Here is a 22,566-nt window from a genome sequence, read left to right as displayed (position 1 = left end):
TAACGGCGTCGGAGAATCGTGCGAGAGCAGGAGAAGGACGGGACGGGATGCGGTCGAGACGGCACTTTATCTTCCTTTGAGTCTTTTTGTCCTTGGCCACTCTTTTGTCTCCCCTCCCCGCCACGCCTCCGGGGGTCGCCTCGGCAACCCCGTTTTACTGCCACCAGACTTATAAATACAGCATTGGCCGCTGTGGAGCGGGATAGCTGTGCACTGAGCGATCGAATCCGAGGATACCGCAAAGAGGAGCCTCGGCTTCGTTTCTCGACAGGATCCGCACGCGGGGATCGTCTTGAATATTTGATATTGCGCACGTCGCTTTGAGATGGAGAATGTTTTTGTTTTCCATTATTTGGACAGGCTCAAAAAGAAAGCGGGGAAAGGTCCGGAGAGTCGAAGCCTCTGATCCCGACCAGCTTGTCTTTTCCATCCTATGGATCAAAACCAGCCACCGAGTAAACAGATGCACGCCGGAGACGGCGGGGAGGACCGTCTCCTCCGCACGTTGACCGAAACCGTTGAGGTGCTCGGAGCCGTCGGGCGTCGTAGAGGTCATCCTGACGGCGGGACCGGCAAGGGGGGCGCAGAGGAGGAGGCTGCCGCGGAACCGGTGGAAGAAGACTGGAAGCTGAAGGCCTTGGGAGTCTTGAGGGCTCTGAGTGTTGCTCATTGGAACAGAGCGGCCGAATGGGGAGAAGCTCTCAGAGAGTGTGCCTGCAGTTTCCATGACTCGCCACTAGGGGGCGCCAAACCCCAACATCCATCTGCAACAGGTATGGAAGCGCTTCTGCAAACGCTTCGATGTTTTCCGTTGAACCAGGGTTCGGCAACCTTTGACACCCAAAGAGCCATTTGGACCCGGTTTCCGCGGAAAAGAAAACACCGGGAGCTGCAATTACTCCAAATTTTTCCTGCCTGGGATTGATAGTCTTTGGCCGGTATACTGGCTTGGGCGAGTGTGACATTTATTTTGAGCATTGAATAATAACAAATATGATTATATTTTAATATTTCAAGATCATAATAATTGTCCTTTTTTGAATTAAAATTAAAAAAAAGGAAATAGCACAAATAAAATACTCTTCAATTAAATACTTTTCCAAGCCACTCGGAGCTGCAGTGTAAAGATGAAGGATGACAGAGTCGGCCCTGCTGGAAGCTGGGGCGTTGAAAATCTTGCCAGGGCCTTTTATAAATGTTTTTTTTTTTTTTCTTACATTGTCATCAATTTATAAGATAACATGTCACCCAATTAAAAGCCAAAAAAATTACAAAAAAAAAGAATACAATTTAGCTACCCTCAACACAAAATAAGAATCCTGTAAATAAGCAAATCAATATGATAACAAGAGTGATTAATTATAAATTCAACCAGGGGTCAAATCAATAAATAAAAATACAGTGATTTGGCAGACGCTTTTATCCAAAGGGACTTACAGTGGAGATGTCCCAGGACCTCATATAAATAAAATAAAATATAATAAATATGTAATAAAATAATATATAACATAATAATATATCATAAAATAATAAAATAAAACCAATAAGATAATAAAATCAATAAAGTCCCCCAGACTATTAAATAGTGTAGGGCAGACCCGGGCATTTTACGTCCCGCGGGCCACATTTGCCCCGTTTTGCTTCTTTATCCGGCCCGCCAAAATATTTTCCTGGAATATTTTAATAAGTATTTTCAATCAATATTGAATTTAGAAACTCCTTATTTTTTCCTTTTGTTGAATATTGTACGGATGATTACATACAAAGTAATGTCAGTACATTATATGATCATTAATTATTATTTTCGAGTTGAAATAAAATGCCCCAAAAATTAAACATTTAAATTGCAATTTTAATTTTCTTCAATTTACATGTAACCTGGTTGGTCCACACATAAAAATTAAATATGAAATGTGACCCGTCAGCCAAAATAATTGCCCACCCCTGGTTTAGGGCTTTACACTCGAACCAATGTGATCTTTTACATTTTAAGAATGAATAGAAACAACTGTATTTTAAAGGAATTATATTGAAATTGATTTTTGTGGCGCCCCCTGGAGGCCACAGAACCCTCTGGGGCCAATTAGTACGTAAACTTTTTTTTTTTTTATTGACCAGAATATCAATACGGAAAAAACGTTTGTCGTTTCAGCAGATTTCAGCGCCACCATTCTGAGCGTCGCACGAGACGTCGAGGTGATCGAGAACAAACTGAGCGCGATCGTAACGAAGCTGGACACAGAAATCCTCCGTTTAGCCGAGGAGGAGAGAAGACCTGAGGGCGCAGAGCTTCACGCAGACCAGGAGCCTCACGCCTCGGAAAAGACGCCAGAAGTGAAGCTTCACGACGCTCATGAGCTGAAATCGAGGCCGGCGATGGAAGTAGAAGACGGAAGGAGGTCCGGCCGTTCGTCGGACGGCGGTTCTTCGATGCGCTCGGACCGTTTCGAACCCGACGCCAATGAAATAGAGACGAAGGAAGCACCTCAGGACAAAGGTCAAACCGCTAGAGAGGAAAATGTCTCGTGCGGTGAGGAGATGACGAAGGGGAAAGAGAAGGAGACAAGGAAGGAGCCGATCACCGTCGGGTATGTCGACCACAGCGACCCATCACCCACCTGTTGTTGTTGTTGTTGTTGACACTCCCTAGCAGACAGGTTTCCATTCTCAATGCGTCTTCTTTCATTCATAATTATGTTGCTTACAAAACTAAAAATGCGCACAAAAACTTTCCGGATAGTTATTAAAACATAGGCGGGCAAACTACGGCCCGCGGGCCAAATCCGGCCCGTTGATCTCTTTAATCCGGCCCGACAAAGATTGTTACAGAAATCATGCTTGCTTTGAATGATTGAATGACTGAATCAATGAATGTTGGAGCTCAAACAGGAGATTATTTCATTTTTGGAGCTACTTGAGAATTTTCCTGAGCTAAATGACACAGATTGGCTTTGTGATTCAGCTTTTACCGTGGACATACTGACACGGATGTGAAGCTACAAGAGACAAAACAGTTTGTGCGTGAAATGCAAGCTAACGTAGGAGCCTTCAAAACCAAGATGGTTTTATTTTCAAAGCAAATGTCAGACAAGTCTGATATGTACTGTTAACAAATGCATTTTTTTTAATTTTTTTATATGTATCGTATCTTGTGCTGACCCGGCCCGTCTGTCAACTTTTAAAAGTCAATGCGGCCCCTGAACCCCTGACCTGTATTAAAATAATGTTTTCAGGCTCTCTGATCAGGACGGCGGCCCGGAGCTCTGCTTCGTCCGAGCCCCTCCTGGCGTCGCCGGCGTCCTGAGTTGCGAGGAGGCGAGCGCACTGAGCCGCTTGATGGTGATTGGCTCCGAGGAGCTGGTCAGCAGGGTGCTGAGGGTCAAAGCTCAAGACGGCGCCGGCGTCCGTTTCCCCGTGACGGTGGTCGTACCTTTCTGTGCACGTTACCGTGGCAACTACAGGAGCATTGCGGTAAAGGTGGTCGACGAGGCGAAGCGATCGAGCTACATCACTCCTGTGACAACAGAGGGCACGTACGGAGGGCAGAGGGTAAATCACGAATAATCTAGTTTTCATTTTAAGTGAGTATTTTCATGAATATTATAATAATAATATTATAATATTATCATGAATATTTAATGAGCTCTTATTACTTTGAATTTTATACAAGTGTCATTTTTGCGCAAATTGAATCATCCATTCATTCGCTCATTCATTCATTTTTTGTCATTATCTATCTTGATAATCCTGCAGTCGTGCTGGAGCCTGTCCCAGGTGTCCAACCTGGATCCATCATGGGGCCACTTATAGCGACATAAAACCATTCACCCTCTCATTCATTAATGTTTTTTATAAATGTGGGAAGAAACCTGAATCAAAATTTTGTCACAGACCGTCTTGCTGTTTGGCGGCAGCGCTAACGTCCAAGTTCCTTTTTTTTTTACAAATGTAATATTCCAATTCTCCATCCAAATGGTGAAAAAGTTATTGATATTATGGTCTACAGGTGCTGACGACGCACAATTATTCTGTTTTACACGTTGTTTGAATTAACAAAGGCTACATTTTTTGTTGAATCGTTTGAATCATTCTTTGTTGAACTCCGACGTTGTAAAAGGTCAAAGTGAACGGTTCGTTTTGAAATGTGCTTGAAAAAACGAATCGATCGAATTAGGTGCTAAACATCCCCTGTCGCTCTTGGCTTCCGAAAGTCACTCATCATGGGAAGCCATCGTGTCTTTTAGTGTAAACAGCTAAAAAAGCGTCGGTTGCCGTGGAAATGATTCATTGGTTTTGGTTTCAGGGCTCGTTTGCGGAGGTGAAGGTGTACTCCCTGGGCTTGTTCGCCGTGGTTTCCTGTCTACGGCGGGACCATTACACGGTTCCCAAACGAGGAGTGTCCCACAAACTCCCCGCGGACCCTCGGATCTGCCTCAACTACCTCCCGGGGGCCTTCGCCGCCCCCGTGGTGGCGCAATCCATGGTGAGCCGTCGTGTTAGTTCGTGTTTAACTGACATATAAACCCCATCGATATCCCTGTACCTTGTGGTTACATCTCAAAACCGCCGCTTCCTCAGGTCCAGCCGGTGGACGCCGTCTTGCTGGCCGCCGTCAAATCCAAAAGCGAGGCGTACCACTGGGTGGCGTCAACAAGCCCGCTGCTTTACCTGACCCACCCGTCCTCCCAGCCGCTCAGGAGACCCCTCACGGTCACCCTGCCGTGCCCCCCGAACCCCGACAAGAGGAGGGAGGCGAGGGGACGGGGGGAGGAGACGAGGTCCGACGGCGCATCTCAAGATCGGGATCGACCTTCACGCCGCGGAATAAGGTCAATTTGAATCAGTCTACAACTAAATGGGTGTTTTCTTCTTTTCCCGTGGGCCGCTACCTTCCTCAAGGCCTCCAATCTCAACATCCTCGGTCCAAACTATCTTCTCCTCAGAGAACTTCTCTCACTTCCATCTTCCCCCATGTGTTTTTCGACCGATGTCTGAATGATCTTCGGAGGAAAATTCTGTGTTTTTCAGGCCGGCGGCCTCGGTGACGCCTTCCAAGGAACGCGGCGGCGAGCTGCTGAGCGTCCTGGGCTCCAGGAACGAGGAGTGGAGCGTCCTGGAGGGCGTGGCGGTCAGGAATCAGCAGAACGGGCTGGTGGCGTTTGAGCTGACGGAGACCTTTGACAGGTTTGGAGCACCTTCAAGAGATCTGGAAACTTCCAAATCAACTCTTTGGAGACAGAATAGTACAAATGGAACATATAGAAATTTAGAAAATAATGAGGAGAAAGTACTTTTATCATTACAAGGTCATGAGTTAAACGCTGGGATTTATAGGAAGGAAGGAAATCGGTCTTTTCTCATTGGCCTGTTCATGAGTGTTTGCCGTTGATCAAGACTCAATCAAGAAATTAGCATCATTAGCATCTTCTAATGTTGGGCTTACGCCTTTTCATGGCTGCAGCCTAGAAACTAAAAGTCAGAAGGAAATTTTACCAAACAGTTATTAGATATGATCGCACACCTTTCAGTATTCCATGAGTTCTGACAAAACTGGAAAAAGGAAACCTGGTAGACAAACAATCACCGGAAGGGTATCGGGGATATTTGTTTGAGGCAAACAGGAACAGGGAAGGACGTCCCGATCGATGTGAACCGTCCAGAAAAAGGAATGAACGGTGGCTTGTACGATGTCAACGATCCGAGGTGGCGAAGAAAAAGCGACGGACTGAAATAGCAGAGAGCTTCTGGAAATATCCGGCTAAAACATTGCATGGAGGGGAAAAAAAAAAAAAAAAGCTGAGAGAATCCAGTTTTGTGAATAGTGACCCGGTAAAATTCGCAGTCTTTGTTAAATCTCATTCCGAGACGAGGCGGCGACGAAAAAAATCTAAAAACCTCTCTTTAGATTTGAGCAGGTTTGAAATGGTGCTTTTCCGCTTCCCGAGTCTGCAGATGTAGCTTTTAGCGGCACATTTTTATATCTATTACAAACTGACTATCAATCGGTAAATCATTAATAAGGAACATCCGTCGTTCTCGTGCGGCGCAGTAGCTCCCAGCCCACGCAGATCAGAACGCAGAAAGCGACGGTGGGCAGGGAAGTCCAGAGCAGGATGACGGACAGGAGGACGGCGACCCCGAGGCCCGGGGCGGCGGGCTTCCGCTCCACCGCGGTGACGTTTCTCCGAAACGCAGAGACGACTCGGCCGGTTTTCCCGCTCACTAGCAAGAAGACCTGATGGACGAAACACGGGATTTGCGTCCAATGACGATAGATTCATTGATATTATGCTTAGATAAACGCGCGGTTGTTACCAGATCTCCTCGTGCTCTGGCCCCGCCCCCAAAACTAGCCAGCCACCGTAATGGATCCGGTGGCGCGTGGGCCTTCAGCACGCCGCCGCATAACGTCCAAACTGACATTCGGCTCTCGGTGCAGAAAAAAACGTAATAAATCCTGCACGCAAGAAAAAAAGAAAAAAAATCTAAGTGATTGCATTTTAACTGAAAAGAAAAAAAAAAGGTTCGAACCCGCACCTTTTGGCTGGGATGCACCTGTCTGTGGTCGTCCTCTGGTGGGTTTCCCTCGCCAGATCCTCCGGGAGCGACGACGACACCGGAAAAAAGTGACGGTTTCTCGGCGTTGTCGTCGTTTCAAAGAGGCTGGGATACATTTACGACCAAATGGAAATAAATGATGTATAATATTCGTAAGCATTGATTTTCTATAAAAGGAAATTGTTACCCGTGAGTGAAGTATAGGCGTTTTGGTTTTTCTTTGGCCGCAGATTTGTCCTGTAAGATACAGACAGACAGACAGCCTCAACGTCAGCCATTTAAGTGTTTACAGTGAAATTCCTCCTTTGCTGCCCGCGGTGCATTTAGATATGCAATGATGCAATAATGACAGTACCTTTTTGAGGGGGGGAAGCCATAAAATCAAAATATTTCTGAATATATTTCATTGAGAGCCTTATAGTTTTTTTTTTTTTTTAATAAATTAAATAATGAATTAATAAATAAAAAAAATAAATATGTCTTACTTTTAATGCGACCTCTGGTGCTGCATGGTTTCGTTCGAAGTGCCGCTTTATATTTGACCGTTTCATCAATGCAATTTTTTCATTGCATATAATAAACAAATGTAAATTCCTCCGACGCACCCCGGAACGCACGGTAATCATCGTCTTTTTTTCGTTTCGCCATCTTTTCCGTTACGAGGGTCCAAGCGGATGAACTAGTCGGCTATCTGATAAAATTGATCTCCTCACTTTTACAACCACCCGGACGTGCTCGGAAGCCATGGGTTCCCGACCCGCGAAATGTATCCTCAAAACTCATTTCTGTTTACTTTAAAATGACACAGACACGCCGGTCTAAAGCAGGAGCAGAGAGGAGATTTATGGATGGGGTGAAAGAGGACAGGAAGTTCGTGTGAGAGAGGAGGATGCAGAGGACGAGGTCAGATGGAGGCAAAGGATTCGCTGTTGCGACCAATGAAGGAAGAGAAGATCCAGGGTTGACTCAATAAAGGTCAATCTTCACTTTCATAGATTATTTCCTTTACTTAATTTTACTTTTTTTTTCATATTTTTTTCCCCACAAAATGATTAATTGATGCAAACTGGCGTATGAGTTTCCGCTCGAGGTGCAGAACACATCTCGGGTAAAAACAAAAATGTAACTTTTTTTCCAATTGCTATTTTCATCCCAAATCAAATACATTTTCTTCACATGGCAAGATATCAAGCAGGTTCGAGTTGAGGTGATTCCAGGATGTGCTTCATTCTAGGGTTCTGCACCGGAAAATAGGACTGCAGTGGTTTCTCACCTCTCTGACGCCGAATCTGCGTCCAATGAGGCGGATGAGCGTGTGCGAAAGGCGCAGGAGGTTTCCCGGGCAACCGTCCGCACAGCGCCCGCCAGCGGCGGCGGCGGCGGTCATCAGGAGTCCCGCCACCACGCACAGAAGGCGGCGCAGATTTCCTCTGACCACAATAGAGATATTCAGAAATGAGGGCTGTTTTTTTTTTTATTTACTTTTTTATTATCATTTTTATTATTATTATTATTGTTATTGAGAATTCTCAGTGATTTACTTACGCATCGCCTATCAGGTGTGCGGGGAATTTCGGCATCGTTTGACGTGCGGACCCGCGGAATCAACTCTGCTAGAACAGGATGAATTTCATCTGGAAATAAAAATTTAGAATTTCGTTATTAAATCACTTTCTGTGCAGAGCAGGACGGGATCACGCTCTTTAAAACCATCGACAGAATGATGCGATGTGGGCGGCCTTCTGCCTCGACCGGTCATTTTCGGAAAATAGATTTGGACAAAAAGATGAAAACAAGTAAAGATTTTTTTTTTTTTGTTTGTTTTTTTTTTGTTTTTTTTTTGTTTTACTCACCTCCCTGATGGCCACGATCCTGTTGTGCAAGACTAGGAACTCAAGGGAAAACAACTCAGCGGCAGATTTTCTTTACGTAAAAGGCTTTAAGTCGGGCAGGGCGGATAAAGCAGGAGGTTAAAATGCCGGGAATTCCAGGCTCACACGTTCCCGTGTCGCAACCGGTGGAAAGTACTTAAAATAATTCCATATTTATCCCGCAGTAGATGTTGTCTCCTAATAACCTTTTAAAATGTAGTTTCACATGAGAGTACCTCTACTTTCTTCCCATCCTGTAATTCCCTTATCTAAAACAGCTTCAGCCGGGAATAATATACGGAGAGTAGGTAATAGTGCGTCTTTACTCCATCATGTGCGAATTAAGTTCCTCGATATCATCGCTCCGACCCGGCGACAAGCTAATCCCTCCTTCGAGTACAGTAGCGTCTTTTGGGCGGCTCCCCCAGGCTTCTGGTGGTGCGCCTCCTCTCGCCGGTGCAGCCGTGTTACCTGGCCTCCCTGGCCGCGGAGCTGGAAGGGTCGGCGTGCCTCCACAGGGTCACCGTGGTGCTGCGGCGCAGACGCGACGAGCCCCACGCCGTCCTGGTGGCGGCGCTTCCCAGCAGGGACCTCGGCTGGGAGCTGTCCAAACTGCAGGCTCAGGGATACGACGGCCTCGCCGAGACGTCCTCGGAGATCTGCATGTGGGAGGGAGACCAGCTCCTCCTGCGCCTTTGCGGGAATATCACCTCTGCAGGTGCGGTGAGAGGCTCCGTCGCAGAAAACATAAAAAAGAAAAGATTAGCTGTCTCTGTATTAAATGTGAATAAGAGTGTTATGTCTCGATGTGATGTGTGAGTGACTGTGTGTTTGTCTCTCTGTACCGTGTGAATGTGAACGGAGGCATGTCTCCGTATCACATGAGAAAAAGGAGTGAATGATTGTGTCCCTATGAAATACAAGTGAAAGAGTGGATGGTTGAATGTCTCCATGAAATGTGAATGAATGAGTAAATGGTTGCATTTCTATAGGAAATTCCAATGAAAGACTTAATAGTGGTATGTTTCCATATGAAATTCTGAGTCAACGGGCCTACGGGACTGGCTCAGAAAATTAGAATATTGTGATAAAGTTCTTTATCTTCTGTAATGCAATTAAAAAAACAAAAATTACTTTTTCATGATATTCTAATATTTTGAGATAGGATTTTTGAGTTTTCTTAAGATGTAAGCCATAATCAGCAATATTAAAATAATAAAAGGCTTGCAATATTTCAGTTGATTTGTAATGAATCCAGAATGTATGACATATTTGTTTTGGTAATTGCATTGTGTGATTCTACGCCATTTGAATGTATGAATGAGTGAATGGTTGCATGTCTTGACATGAAATGTGAATGAATTAGTGAATGGTTGCATGTCTCTATATGACATCCCAGTGAAAGACTGAACAGTAGTATGTCACTATATGAAATGTGAATGAATGAATGAATGAATAGTTGCATGTCTTGATATGAAATGTGAATGAATGAGCGAATGGTTGCATGTCTCTATATGAAGTGTAAATAAATGCTAGAATACTTGTATGCCTTTATATGCGGCCCTGTGATTGACAGTCAGTTGGACCGAGGGGAACCCATCTCTCCCTCAGAGACGACTGGGATAGGCTCCGCCCCTCCCACCCTGACTGCAGGATAAGCAATATAAATGACAGATGAATTAATATATATTGCACATACAGTATACTGCTCAAAAAAATAAAGGGAACATTTAAACAATGCAAAGTAACTCCAAGTCAACCACGCTTCTGTGGAGTCAAACTGTCCACTTAGGAAGCAACACTGAGTCACTCTGATGTGTTTTAAGGACATTATATCAATGTTGGATCAGCCTGTAGTGTGTTATCCACTTAGATTTTGAGTGTGACTCCAAATCCGGACCTCCATGGGTTAATACATTTGATTTCCATTGATCCTTTCAGCACATTCAATTATGTAAAAAACAAAGTATTTAATAAGAACATTTCGTTAATTCAGATCTAGGATGTGTAATTTTAGTGTTCCCTTTAGTTTTTTATGGCAGTGCTTAAAGGGTGAAAAAAATCACCTGCTCCATTTATTTTAATGGGTATTTGATTCATTTTTAGATTGACAGCGGACGAAATAAAATAAGGGGAATATGCAGCTAATTCTTGTCCAAGTCTTCTCGTCATCGCAACTCGCCTGAATTTCTTCACTTTTGGATGTTTCACCCCTCATCCGAGAAGATTCTTCAGTTCTTATGACCTGTGGGGAATTTCAGAATATTTGGTCATGTTGGTCATTGCGGTCATCAAATTCAAGCCCAGTTGCCACGACGGGACGATTTCGACAAGAATTGACCATGACCTGGACCACTGAGTAAGTCCCCAAACCGGAGTTGAACATGTTATTCATAAATCATTGGCGGGCCGTGCATTTCACACCCAGGCCTTCAGTAGTGCTCCAGTCATCCCCTTCATAGCTGTTATATGGTGCCTTTTTAAGATTTCCGTGTTGTTCTTCACCTTTTCGTTGTGGAGCTGTGTTTCCCTGCGCACTTGCTCACCAAGTTCTAAATCCACTCTGGTTTCCCCCCACGAAAGTTTTGAGGTATTGTGTTCATGCAGCTCACTACAGATGCAGCCCGCTCGCTCTGGCTAGTACGCTCTCTGACGATCCAGTCAAAAGGCATGTGACACACTGACGTTAACATAGCCTTCTAGAAGGCCTTGGTGTCACAACTCAAAATCTGATTTTGAGTTGTGATTTTTCGCCAGAGCGCCCGTGAATCGAATTCTGCTGGCCTCCAGGCAGATTTCTTTGACTTTGACCATTCCTGGCAACAAATGTCAGTGGAAATTTGATTGGTTAAATGCTCTTTGTTCAATGAAAATACATGTCTGGAAGCAGGGAACAGTCAGGAAAAAAGCTATGGAGGGAAGCCAACAGACCATTTGGAATTACTTAATCAGATCCAAGATTCAAAATATGATTAAAATTAAATTGTAATTCAAATCAGTCTGTGATTCAATTTTTTTTAGGCCAGCAGAGAAGGCCTTGCAGGCCCTCACGGCCTCCCATTGGTATAAATACCAGTATTTATTTACACAATATTTACATTATTGACATAATAATGGTCAAATCATTTGAGTTAGCTGTTCAGCTTCAGCACTGCAAAGGGTTCAACCTTCTACGAAAGGAAAACCAGGCACGTCCAAGAGTCACTGGAGAATTTCAATATGAAATTATGTTAAAGCGCTAACGGCTTCCATGTTTTGCGATAGAAACTCAAAATGACGGCATCCTGCGGGAGCGGCTCACCTTCCACAGCCAGCGCAAGAACAACCTCGTCGTTCATCTGACCGAAGTGGATCCGTTCGGCAACTACAGCTCCCCGCACTACAAGGGCACGGCCGTGTTTTACAAGGTCGCCAGAGGTCAGGCGGAGTGGCGAAGTGACCAGCTCGACCCGGCGGACTCGAAGCTCCCGGGGGAACCCGTCTGCAAGCTACCTCTGACGCTACCCAAGGTGACCGCGGTCACCGATGCGATCCCACATCTTTCCCGATGTCGGTTCCCGATGGCAACGAAATAACCCCTGTTTTTTTTAATTTTAGAAAGTCAGAACTACAAGACGCTATGCAGCGACAAGGGCGAAGCCATGCGAGGAGACAGGTTGGTGAATTATTTCATTTCTTTCATAGCCATCTTTTTATGTACGGCACAACAATTTCGGACAGAAGTGTTCGAAGAACTCAGTTCTACGAATCGTACGGGTCGAATTTGGGGAAACTTCTAGTTTTCTTATTCTGTCCTGCATTAAAGGTGAGCGATGAATACCTTAAACGCCGAACTCAAACAAACAATCTTGAAGAATAGTAATGGACGTCATGGAGAGCACTCATGTTCTGCATGGCTGGAATAATAACCGTGGACTATAAAAGGGTTGAGATGTTTTCATTTCCTCCCTTTGCTGCTTTGCCATGTATAAAACCCCACTGTTAGCTCACTCTGCACTCATTTTGGGGAAAATGTTGACGGTCCACTGTTGAAGCTCCGCGGCACAGCGGGCCAGAAGAGCTCTGAACTCTTCGTCGGTCCGTTTCTCACCGCGTTTGTCCATTTCGTCGCGAGAAAACATCTGACCGGTAACCAAATACCGCTCTGCAGCCCACCAGAGGTATCTAGTAATGTTTTCCACCAATCACCTGCGTCACATGAGGTCATGTGGAAGCGTAGGAGGAGCTAAAATGGATCTAGGAATCAATCCCCGCGGTTCGTACGCGACAAGAAAACGGCTTCGTTCCTAAAAAATCAGCCAACGGCTTCACTCTTCATTGTCAACCAATAGATTTGGAGCGTCACTGGGTGTCCTTCTGTTGCACCTCATGTTATTACAAGTTAATGGATATCTTGTCCTGTTCTTTCTAATTATCTCGAAATTTGTTTGAAGCATAGAGGGAACCCTTTGTCTCCACTAAGCGTAGCTTTCATCTGGCTCCCGCCCACCAGACTCGCTGTCCGACTCCCTCCTCCTCTGGCTGTCGGGGGAGCTTTCCGAGGAGGAAATCGCGCTGCTGGCTCTTTCCCTGCGTCTCCGCCGCAGCGCCGCCCAGCTTGTGAAACTCCGAGCCGGGGACAGCGCGTCCGCCCGGGCCTTCAACGTCCTGGCGATGTGGCGGCGCGAGCTGCCCGCCGCCGCCGCTCACCACCAGCCCAAGGCCTCCCAGCTGGCCCGTTGCTTGGCGAAAAGCGGCAGGCCGGATCTGGCCAGAGAGCTCCTGCTGCGACAAGCCGCCGCCTCCAAGCAGTGCGCTCTAAAATAAAAATATCCAAATACCACGTTGCTTTTTTTTTGTCTAACGTGTCCCTCCTTTTTTTTTTAAACTTCCCGGCGTTGTTTAGCTTCGTCCACAAGGTGACAGCAGTGCACTGTGGGATCCCGCTCCGCCGCTCGGAGCGGCCGAATCGACGGCGCCGATCATTTACTTTGACATATCGGAAGCAAAAAATAGCCGCTCATCATTACATAAGAACGCAGAGAGGAACATTCTGACAACCACCAGAATGCATCAGAATGTACAATAAATGTAGTTATTTCTAACTGCATCCCATAATGCTATGGGAATGTTCAAGTGAGACTAAATGTTAATAAGTGCTCTATTCATGCCTCGATGGGTTTTATGTGAAAAGTACGCAAGATATTCGATTTATTTAACCACACAATCAGCTTAATATGTAGAGCTTCTACAAAGACAGGTAGGGGATTTACAGCATCGGCCAGCCGTCTCCCCCTCCCCCCTCCTGTGCATGTGTGTGTGTGTGTGTGTGTGTGTGTGTGTGTGTGTGTGTGTGTGTGTAAACACTTGCCGACACCAAGGCGCGACCTTTTTTTGTGCCCCTTGACTCCGAAGCATCTTTAACACTTGTCCGTCTGCGGGCAAAGACGTGTTTCTCCGCACGCCCGGGTTCATTTCCTGTTTCAATTGTCTCAAAAACAATATAAGAAATTTAATGTTGATATCGGCGGCACGGTGATCATGCGGTTCGCCTTTCCAGACTGTTTCGATTCTGACTTTCCATTTATGCGTGGAGCTCGCATGTTCTTCCAGTGTCTGTGTGAGTTTCCTTCGGCTTTCTCCATTTTCCACCCATAACTCAGAAACACGAAGGAGGTTCAGTTGGGATATGAACAGTCAAGATGTCTGAGTAAGAGAATGAATAGTTTTATTAGCGGTACCATGAATGAATGAATGAATGAATGAATATTCTTCATGCCACTGTTGCAAATCTGTTTCAACATTTAAAACAATTGGGAGACGCTTTGTTTTCCCCATCACGCATGCAAAGTGCATGTTCCACATATGCTAACACATGCTTTTTGCACGGATTGTGAGATTAATTTCAGGGTCGTAATAACACACCGAACAACATGGCGGCTGTGTCGGGGTTGATGCTACCGCTACACATGGAAGGCTAACAGGAAACGTGAAAAACGTAACCGCGTCCGACACTGCAACCCCCTTCGAACAGAAACGCAGGTGTTTCCAGAAGCTGGCGAGCGGGGGGGGGGGGGGGGGGGGGGGGGGCGACAGGACCGGTGACATATAGCGAAAGGTTATCCTCCGTCTGCGAATCCGCCCCGTGACGAAAAAGCCAAACGTGTGCCAGCAAGCGCTACACCCGCCCTTCATCACCTCCCCGCTCCCGGCCGCCCCCTTATCTGAGCTCGCCAGCAGTAGCCAGTCATCCAGATATGTGGCCGGGAGGATTCTGCGCTCCCCCGAGCCACGGCCCGCCTCGCCGCATTTCACAAACGTCAGGCGGAGGGGGGGAAAGGGAGAGGAGGGCAGGAGTCAAATACTTTCCACGGGTGAGATAAAGTTTGAGAAATAAATTAAACCATTGCAATATAAACGTTTCCCCAGCGCATGCATTGTGAGTCGGGTAACGGTTATATTATGATGCTATTACCTGGTCTCCCGTTATCGGGGGGGGGGTTTATATGTGAACGGATGTAGAACTATTGAGAAATGAAATAAGATGTTTGTGAGGTGCAAAAGAGAAAAACTGCATGTGGGGAAAGAGAATGTGACGCCCGAGGTGAGATTTTATATGACGACCCCCTCCCTCCATCTGCAATTTACATAAGCTTACAAAACAAATCCATTAGCATTGTTTGTACCATTGTTTTTAATTTATTAGATAACATGCCACACAATAAAGATTAATAGCAAATTATAAATTAATACAAATTTGATACATGAACACCCTTGTAGCAAAACAAAAATAAATAGGTGAATAAATAATAATATTTATTTAAAATTATTATTTAAATCAATAATAATAAATAATGAAATATAATACATACAATTATTTATTTAAAAATAATATTAACAAATTAATTAAAACAGTTGCGGTGATATTAATTGGGCATTGCTTTATTTTTATTATACTTTAAAATGTGAGCATTTTTTCCCATGGTTTTCGTGGCCGCCCCTGGAGGCAACGACCCCCTCAGCGCAGCGAGCATCAACGTCACCGGTCGCACAATTTTCCTTTCGATGAAGGCGTTGTTTGCCGTTTTCCCTCATCCGCCGTCAGAGCCTCGATCTCCAGCTGTGTGACATTCTGCGGGCCCTGAACCGACGGCGTAATGATAGATGCCACGTGCCCAAGCAGGGGGGTAAGAGACCCCCCCTCCACACACACACACACACACACACACAGGAGAACGGGGGGCGTTTAATGAAGTGTGAAATAGTAACAGGTGGAGCCGACGGATCACACAGGATGATCACATCTGCTTTTTTATCCCCCCTTTCTGGAAAGAAAAGAATATTCAGTTCGATATCCGTGAGGCTTTTCTTCTACGCCTCTATTTGTGGAGCGGCTGCACGCTCTTGTTTCACTTTTTTTTCAACGCTCTTTGTCGCCATCTTGATATTTCCGCCCGCGTTCTTCATCCTTCCTCTTCCACTTGATTCTAAAGGACCCGTGTGTCATCGTCGCCGGTGTGTGTGTGTGTGTGTGCCGGAGGGGGGTATCATTAGTCTGGCACAGTGGCCGTGCAGTGCACGCACATACACACACACATGCAGGCAGGGAAGCGCACATGTGGAGGGTCTCTGCAGAGGTAAATGTCACAGAGGGGGCTCCTACAGCGCTAGGAAATCCTTTCCTCTCTTATATTATCACCCAACTGTCCCGCACTACATTATTGAAAAGGCCAACCGCGAGGTACTCTGGGAGGCTGCCTGTTGTCCGGTGTGTATTTTGTTGTGTGTGTGTGTGTGTGGAGTTGCCCTGATGAGGGGCAGAATTCCCACTGAGTACCAGCATGAGGAGATTCTTATTAAAACCATATGTATTTCATAATTTGTTTCATCATCCCCAGTATTTTTGATTTGATTAATTTGTTTATGGAGGGCGTGGCAGCGGTTAGCGCTTCTGCCTCGCAGCAAAAAGGTCCCTGGTCCCTTTCCATGTTGTGTTTTTTCTGTATGAGGGGGTGAATCCTTGTTTTTTTTCTCTATTTGATGTGTGATGGACAAGGTGAATGCTTCTCTATGTGAAAACAATCAATCAATGGATCAATCAATATTCAATCAATAGTCCCACCATGTGCAATCTTACATTTTAACTGTTTAAATGGATATGCATTTCTGCATTCTGGGAAAACACTGAAAATAGACACGGGAAGTGCTATTTTATCAATTCAAAGCAGATTTCATTAATGAGACATCATACACCAAATGTTCAGGACTGGGTGGGTTGAAGTTAAATATTCAATCAAAAAAAAATAAATAAATAAGAGCATTTCCAATATAGACTTGAATTTAAGTTGTGTTTAACAAGAATATTGAAAATTAAACAAATAGTGAATTCAGCTTTGGTATTTTAAATTAAAAAAACAGATACTCCTACCTAAGACACCACTACAATGAGTTAGCTTAGCTTAGCTTAGCTTAGCACGATGACAAATTAACACACCGGGTCAAAATCTGACCCCCAGAACCTGCAGAGAAAGTTGATTTACATATAATATATCCTATGTTTTTGCTGAAAAAACATGTGAAAAAAAATCTCCCTTTTTTTTTTTTGTTCCCAGTCGATAGCCGAAAAGCATATTTCCCAATCGTCGAGTAAATTTCTCTTCCTCACGCACTTTGGGAGCACTCTATTTTAACTGTTGCATTTCCATATCTCTTATAAAGAAACTCTGCATAGATTAAGTAAATTACATAATGGAAAACAAGCTACACACTTGACATACAGAGAGATTCAAACCCAGCGCACCAAATGTGGAGCGGAACACATTTGGGAGATACTTTTCAAAGTTTTTTCCCCGGGATGTTAAAGGTGTTGGAACACGCCGCCGTCCCAGGGGCAACTGGGGTCGAACCCTGCGAGGGGTGAAAAATGGAGACGGCTCTTCCAAAAAACCAAAAAAAAAAAGGAAAAAAAAAAGGTAGGATGGATCAAATCTCCAGGGTGTCTCTTCGAATCATGCCAAGTTGTGTGTGTGTGTGTGTGTGTGTGTGTCAGAGGAATGGACAGGGGCGGACCTCTCAGGTAGACTGCTCACTGATCCATGACAAACTCTTCATTTGTCCTTCAATTCCGCGGCTCCGAGGCCGGCTGCACGGAGCTCCCCGAGGGTCTGGATTCCCATCAAGGGTTCCCGCGACGCATTTAGGAAATGTTTAAAGCGATAATAAATCAGTTTTATTGTTTTGGAAAATGGTCCGACGTGAATCCTGGTTACACGTTTGAGCGGCGATGGAGGTCGGGGGGCCGCGCGGTTCCGGAGAAACCCATCGCAGGGAAAAGTCCCGCCATCATTTCCCCCAAAATAAAGGAGTCACTTCACATGAAATGTGCAGGACCCCGAGAATTTTCATTATTTAAGCATCGCTTCCGCCTCACAGCAAGACGGTTCCGGGTTGGATTCCGACTGGGAGCCTTTCGGTGTGAAATTTCCCTCGGCTTCTCCGGCTTCCCGCTGTCCAAAAACATTCATTGAATCATCATGACGTGCACGAGGGAGTGAACGGGCGTTTGTCACTAAAAGGTGTGTGAATAAGAGGATGAACGGAGACGGCAAATGATTGTTTTGCAACAGTTTAATAAGGCAAATAAGTTTAATATTGAAGCAAGAAAGTAGTTTTGAATTACTATTGCACCTATAATTGTGAAATATTGCACCTTAATTGTTCAAAGTGCAGTGCAGGTCAATAGAGAGCAACAGAGAGTGTGTATGTGTGTGTGTGTGTGTGTGTGTGTGTGTGTGTGTGTGTGTATGTGTGTGTGTGAGAGAGTATATGCAGAGGGTGAATGGTGGCATGTCGAGCTGAGATGTGAATGAGAAGGTGAATTGTTCCGTGTCTCTATATAACAGATCAGGGCTCTTTTATCCAAACTATTTCCTTTGAATATTTAATTAAGTATTTTCAATCCATATTGAATTTAGAAACTCCTTATTTTTTCCTTTTGTTTAATTTTGTATCGATGATGGCACACAAAATAATGTAGGTACATTTATATGATCATTAATGATTCTAAAGTGGAAATAAAATGCCAAAAAATTAACATATTTAAATTGCAAATTTAAATTTTGTTCAGTTTGCATGATACCAAGTCGGCCCGCGCATAAAAATTAAATAAGAAATAACCCCCTTCCCACCATATGATGTGTAAATGAAGGTGATTGGTTGCCCGTCGATTTATGTGGCTCTGTGATTGGCTGCTTCCAGGTGGAAGCCCCGCCTCTTTCTCAATGACAGCCGGAATGTGCTCAATGCACAATAAGTTGTACAGATAATGAATGAATGCATGAATGATGAAAAGTGCAAATAGCGAACGTGTGAATTGAGAGGTAAATGTTCAACGGCAGACGAACTTTAATGCCGAACTACAATTTTTGCACAAATAAGAGAATTGCGAGGGAATAAAAGATATCATAATATCAAGAAGGCCCTTCTGTGGCTCATTGAATACAGAATGGAAGCGCGTATACAAAGAGTGAGCATAAATAATATAAACGGTGTGTCCCGTATGAGATGCGGCAGGAATGCACGTGCGCCGCATCTCATTTCAACTGGTGCGACTTTCATTTCGATTGTATTTCGCTCCCGCAGAACGGGTTGCAGGAAAATAACAGGCCGTTGTTTACATTAGAAATCTCGGCGCGAGTCGCCGGGAGCCGCGGGGAGGGGGGCAAACAAAGGTGAGAAGAGGCTGAGTCGGCGGCGAGAAGTGGAGCGAGCAGCGGCAGCGGGAGTGAGAAGGTGTTTTCCCGGAGTGACAGGAGAGCGAATAAACAAGATCCCGGGGAATTAGATGGGAAGGAAGGAAATGTTGGAAAAAAAGGGGGGAATGTGAGGGACGGGAGGTATGACAACAAAATGTTGGCTGTTGTGTCAAACCAGTGTGTGTGTGTTTGTGTGTGTGTGTGTGTGTGTGTGTGAAAAAAAATGGCTCGGATTTCTTCTTTCGCACAAGCACGGCAAACAAAACAAACAACACAAACAATTTGAGGGATCTGGGAGGTCATGAGAGGTCAAAAGTTCAGCCCGCCAAGAAATCGGTATTTTACAAATACCGTATTTTCCGCACTATAAGGCGCACCTGAAAGCCTTTAATTTTCTCAAAACCCGACAGTGCGCCTTATAATCAGGTGCGCCTTATATATGGATCAATATTGAGCCGCAAGAGGTCTCACAACTATGGGGAGGAAGCAGCCGCTGACTCCATTTTCTCCTGTAGACGAAGTAGCGCGCGGTGCATGCTGGGATATATGACTGCCCGAAGCTTACGTTTTCATTTCCGTGTGTGTGTGTGTGTGTGTTTAGACCCCAAAATGGTACCTTTCAAGAGACACGCTTACGACGCAGAGTTTAAACTCAAGGCAATCGGTCACGCAGTAGAACACAGGAATAGAGCAGCAGCGACGGAATTCAACATTAATGAATCAATGGTGTGGAAGTGGAGGAAGGGACAAGATGACCTGCAGCGAGTAAAGAAGACTAAACAGAGTTTCCGAGGGAACAAAGCGAGATGTCTACAGTTGGAGGACAAACTTGAACAGTGGGTTGTTGAACAGAGAGCAGCGAGCAGAGGCGTCTCTACAGTCACTATTCCATTGAGGGCAACAGCGCTAGCTAGCGACATGAACATCAATGAATTTAGAGGCGGTCCTTCTTGGTGCTTTTGTTTTATGTAAAGCTTTGAAATCTGACAAATGGTGTTGGAAATACAAAGTTTTCAACGAAACGCAAATACCGGTAAGAGCTCCCGGTACTTACGGTACCGTATTGTGAATGCACTAACTTGTTTTGGGAGTTAACAGAGTTGTCAGAATGTTGGTTTCTCTTCTAGTAATGAAGTTTGACTGACTGTTTTGTTGACATTCCCTTTAGCGCAGCTCCATTTAGTGGATGCAGAACGCAACCCCAGCCACTACACACTTCAATTATATGCGCCTTATAATGCGGTGCGCCTTATGTATGATTTTTTTTTTTTTTTAATTAGTCATTCATTCAAGGTGCGCCTTATAATCCGGTGCGCCTTATAGTGCGGAAAATACAGTAAATAGCGACGAGTGCGCGTTCATCCACACAATTAAAACCCAAAACTAAAGCTACGCTCTCACCAACACCACCACCATGCAGCTTCATCGCGAAATTATTGAGCACGTTCTCATCACCATGCATCGAATTTTCCTTTCGCGTCACACTCATTTGACATCGTCAGACTCAAAGAACCATAGAGCGTAGAGTCAACATTTGTATCCACATCTTAATCTTACCAAAATAAAAGCAGAGTTTGGATTCTCCACTTTTTTCAGTCCAAAAACAACACTCCAGATGGCAAAAAAAGGGGTTCCAATGGGTTCTGTCGGGAGTGAGAACGCGCCGGTACTTTTTTCACACGCTTTGAACACCGCAGCTTAAACAATGATGCGTCTAATTTCTGGATTTTTTTTTGGGACTAATGCTCTTCATGTCGCCAAAACATTTAGCATTGTCACATCGGACCAATGACATTAACGTGAAATTCTGAGTCTGTTCAATTCCGATACTGAAGAAGACGACGAAGACGAAGATAGAGATCAGCTAGAAAATTATATATATAAAATTTCCTTGTGTTATTTAGTGTTACTCTTTTACAGCAGCTGTGTTACAGGCACTGTTCGGAAAAAAGCATTTCAAGTACTTATTTGTGGATTTTACCGATTTGTACACTGCTCAAAAAAATAAAGGGAACACTAAAGGGAACATGCACCTGGGAGTTTTATACAGTGGGTTTCAGAAAAAATAGGCAAGGAAAAATTGAAAATTAACTTTGCAATGTATTTTTTGCTTCAAAATTTGAAAACAACATGATTTTTTTTTTGATCAAGAAACATCTTGTGACATGATTAAAACGATCTTTTCTTTTCTTATTTCTATAAAAAAAAAAAGCACAAAAGCGATAGCGAAAAAAAAAGGCAAAATTAAAAAGATTGATTTATTAATAAGAATGACCACCATTAGTCTTGTAAACATTATACATCCTCTTATAAATTCTAGTGGCAAATTTTCCCACAGTGACAAGATTTTCTCTTTTAAGTCAACCATATTTTTAGGGTGAAATTTCATCAATTCTTTTTTAATATTCATTTTTAATATTAATTTGTCGTTTTTTTTATTTTTTTCAAGTGGAACAGTTCATTACATAGAAATTTACCTTTACACTAAAGCAAAGTGAGAATTTGGACTTTGTGTTACTTCAAGGTAATAATTTTACTGATTCGGCCCCCTTGACATCAAATTAGGCTGTAAGTGGCCAAAAAGAGTTTGACATCCCTGGCTTATCCCTTTATTTTTTTGAGCACTTTAAAAAAACAATTTCCGTGTAAATATCTCACATTACAACACGGGCACCTCCGCTTACAAGTACGGCCTATATATTTACACATATATTTATTTTGTCATTTTTAGCCAATGCGGCGTATATTCAGGTGTGCTCAATAGTCCGGGAATTACGATCCCGCAATAATGTCTATTGAAACAAAGTGTTGTGCGCGTGTGTGATATCTTTCGCTGGATTAAATTTAAAATGGATAAAAGAGTCGCCCCTTAAGGCAGGGATTTTTCCAAAGATTCAAACATCCCAGCTGCCTCAGATGACAGATGATGTTCTTTCCTCATCTCTCTCTCTCTTTCTCTCTCTGGCGGCATCATTTCCGAGCCGCACTGTAACAAGCAGCTGTCTACTTTCCGTTTCCAATCCCGCCGATTGTTAGACGCCGCACTGCGGATGACCCCTCCGTCAGACCCTCTCACTTTCGTTCTTTAAGCGTTTCCGATGCGTGCCGCCTTTTCGACATTAAACTAAAAGGGTTCGATGCGCGTTTTGATTCCGCTTCCATTTGATTCACGCGCATCGCTGGCGATGATCAGCCCGTTCTAAATCTAAATGGAGGTAAACAAACATCTTGTGGGGAGACAAACTCGCCTCTCGATGTCTCCTCTAATGAACCCCGGACGGTTATGTGCTTCTCCGCTCGCCGAGGAAATATATGAACCATCAGGATGAATATTGAGCGTGCGCCGCCAGATGGAACGGCGCTGTCTGGGTGGAAATGTCGACTTGAGCTTCTGTCACGTTCGG

General features: G+C 44.4%; 2 protein-coding genes across 2 annotated transcripts; one reads left to right on the top strand and one right to left on the bottom strand.

Moving 5' to 3' along the window:
* Positions 1-5,917: 5,917 nt before the first annotated feature.
* On the bottom strand, positions 5,918-8,138 carry LOC147223483 (uncharacterized). The gene is made up of 6 exons (XM_086166151.1): positions 8,104-8,138; positions 7,832-7,988; positions 6,746-6,795; positions 6,538-6,663; positions 6,316-6,457; positions 5,918-6,235 (listed from the first exon to the last, which is right to left on the bottom strand). The coding sequence occupies exons 1-6, from the start codon at positions 8,136-8,138 to the stop codon at positions 6,014-6,016; spliced, it is 732 nt and encodes a 243-aa protein (XP_086022277.1). The 3' UTR covers positions 5,918-6,013.
* Positions 8,139-8,286: 148 nt separating this feature from the next.
* Positions 8,287-13,235, top strand: dthd1 (death domain containing 1). Its single transcript, XM_086166149.1, has 5 exons — positions 8,287-8,312; positions 8,858-9,147; positions 11,694-11,938; positions 12,027-12,084; positions 12,922-13,235. The coding sequence occupies exons 1-5, from the start codon at positions 8,287-8,289 to the stop codon at positions 13,233-13,235; spliced, it is 933 nt and encodes a 310-aa protein (XP_086022275.1).
* Positions 13,236-22,566: the final 9,331 nt, after the last annotated feature.

The sequence above is a fragment of the Fistularia commersonii genome, chromosome 19 (genome assembly GCF_037954325.1).
Source record: "Fistularia commersonii isolate RoL2024-O1a breed Wild chromosome 19, RoL_Fcom_v1.0, whole genome shotgun sequence".
In the NCBI taxonomy this organism is placed as follows: Eukaryota; Metazoa; Chordata; class Actinopteri; order Syngnathiformes; family Fistulariidae; genus Fistularia; species Fistularia commersonii.
The sequence above is the reverse complement of the archived record's forward strand: the minus strand, read 5'-3'. Positions and strand labels throughout refer to the sequence as shown.

Excerpts from the sequence above, each read along its gene's own strand:
- LOC147223483 (XM_086166151.1), bottom strand. The coding sequence starts at position 8,138 with ATGCCGAAATTCCCCGCACACCTGATAGGCGATGC. Across the intron at positions 7,989-8,103 it reads GCACACCTGATAGGCGATGC|AGGAAATCTGCGCCGCCTTC; the intron begins GTAAGTAAATCA and ends TATTGTGGTCAG. Across the intron at positions 6,796-7,831 it reads GCAGATTCGGCGTCAGAGAG|GACAAATCTGCGGCCAAAGA; the intron begins GTGAGAAACCAC and ends TGTATCTTACAG.
- dthd1 (XM_086166149.1), top strand. The coding sequence starts at position 8,287 with ATGTGGGCGGCCTTCTGCCTCGACCG. Across the intron at positions 8,313-8,857 it reads GCGGCCTTCTGCCTCGACCG|GCTTCTGGTGGTGCGCCTCC; the intron begins GTCATTTTCGGA and ends CGGCTCCCCCAG. Across the intron at positions 9,148-11,693 it reads CGGGAATATCACCTCTGCAG|AAACTCAAAATGACGGCATC; the intron begins GTGCGGTGAGAG and ends GTTTTGCGATAG.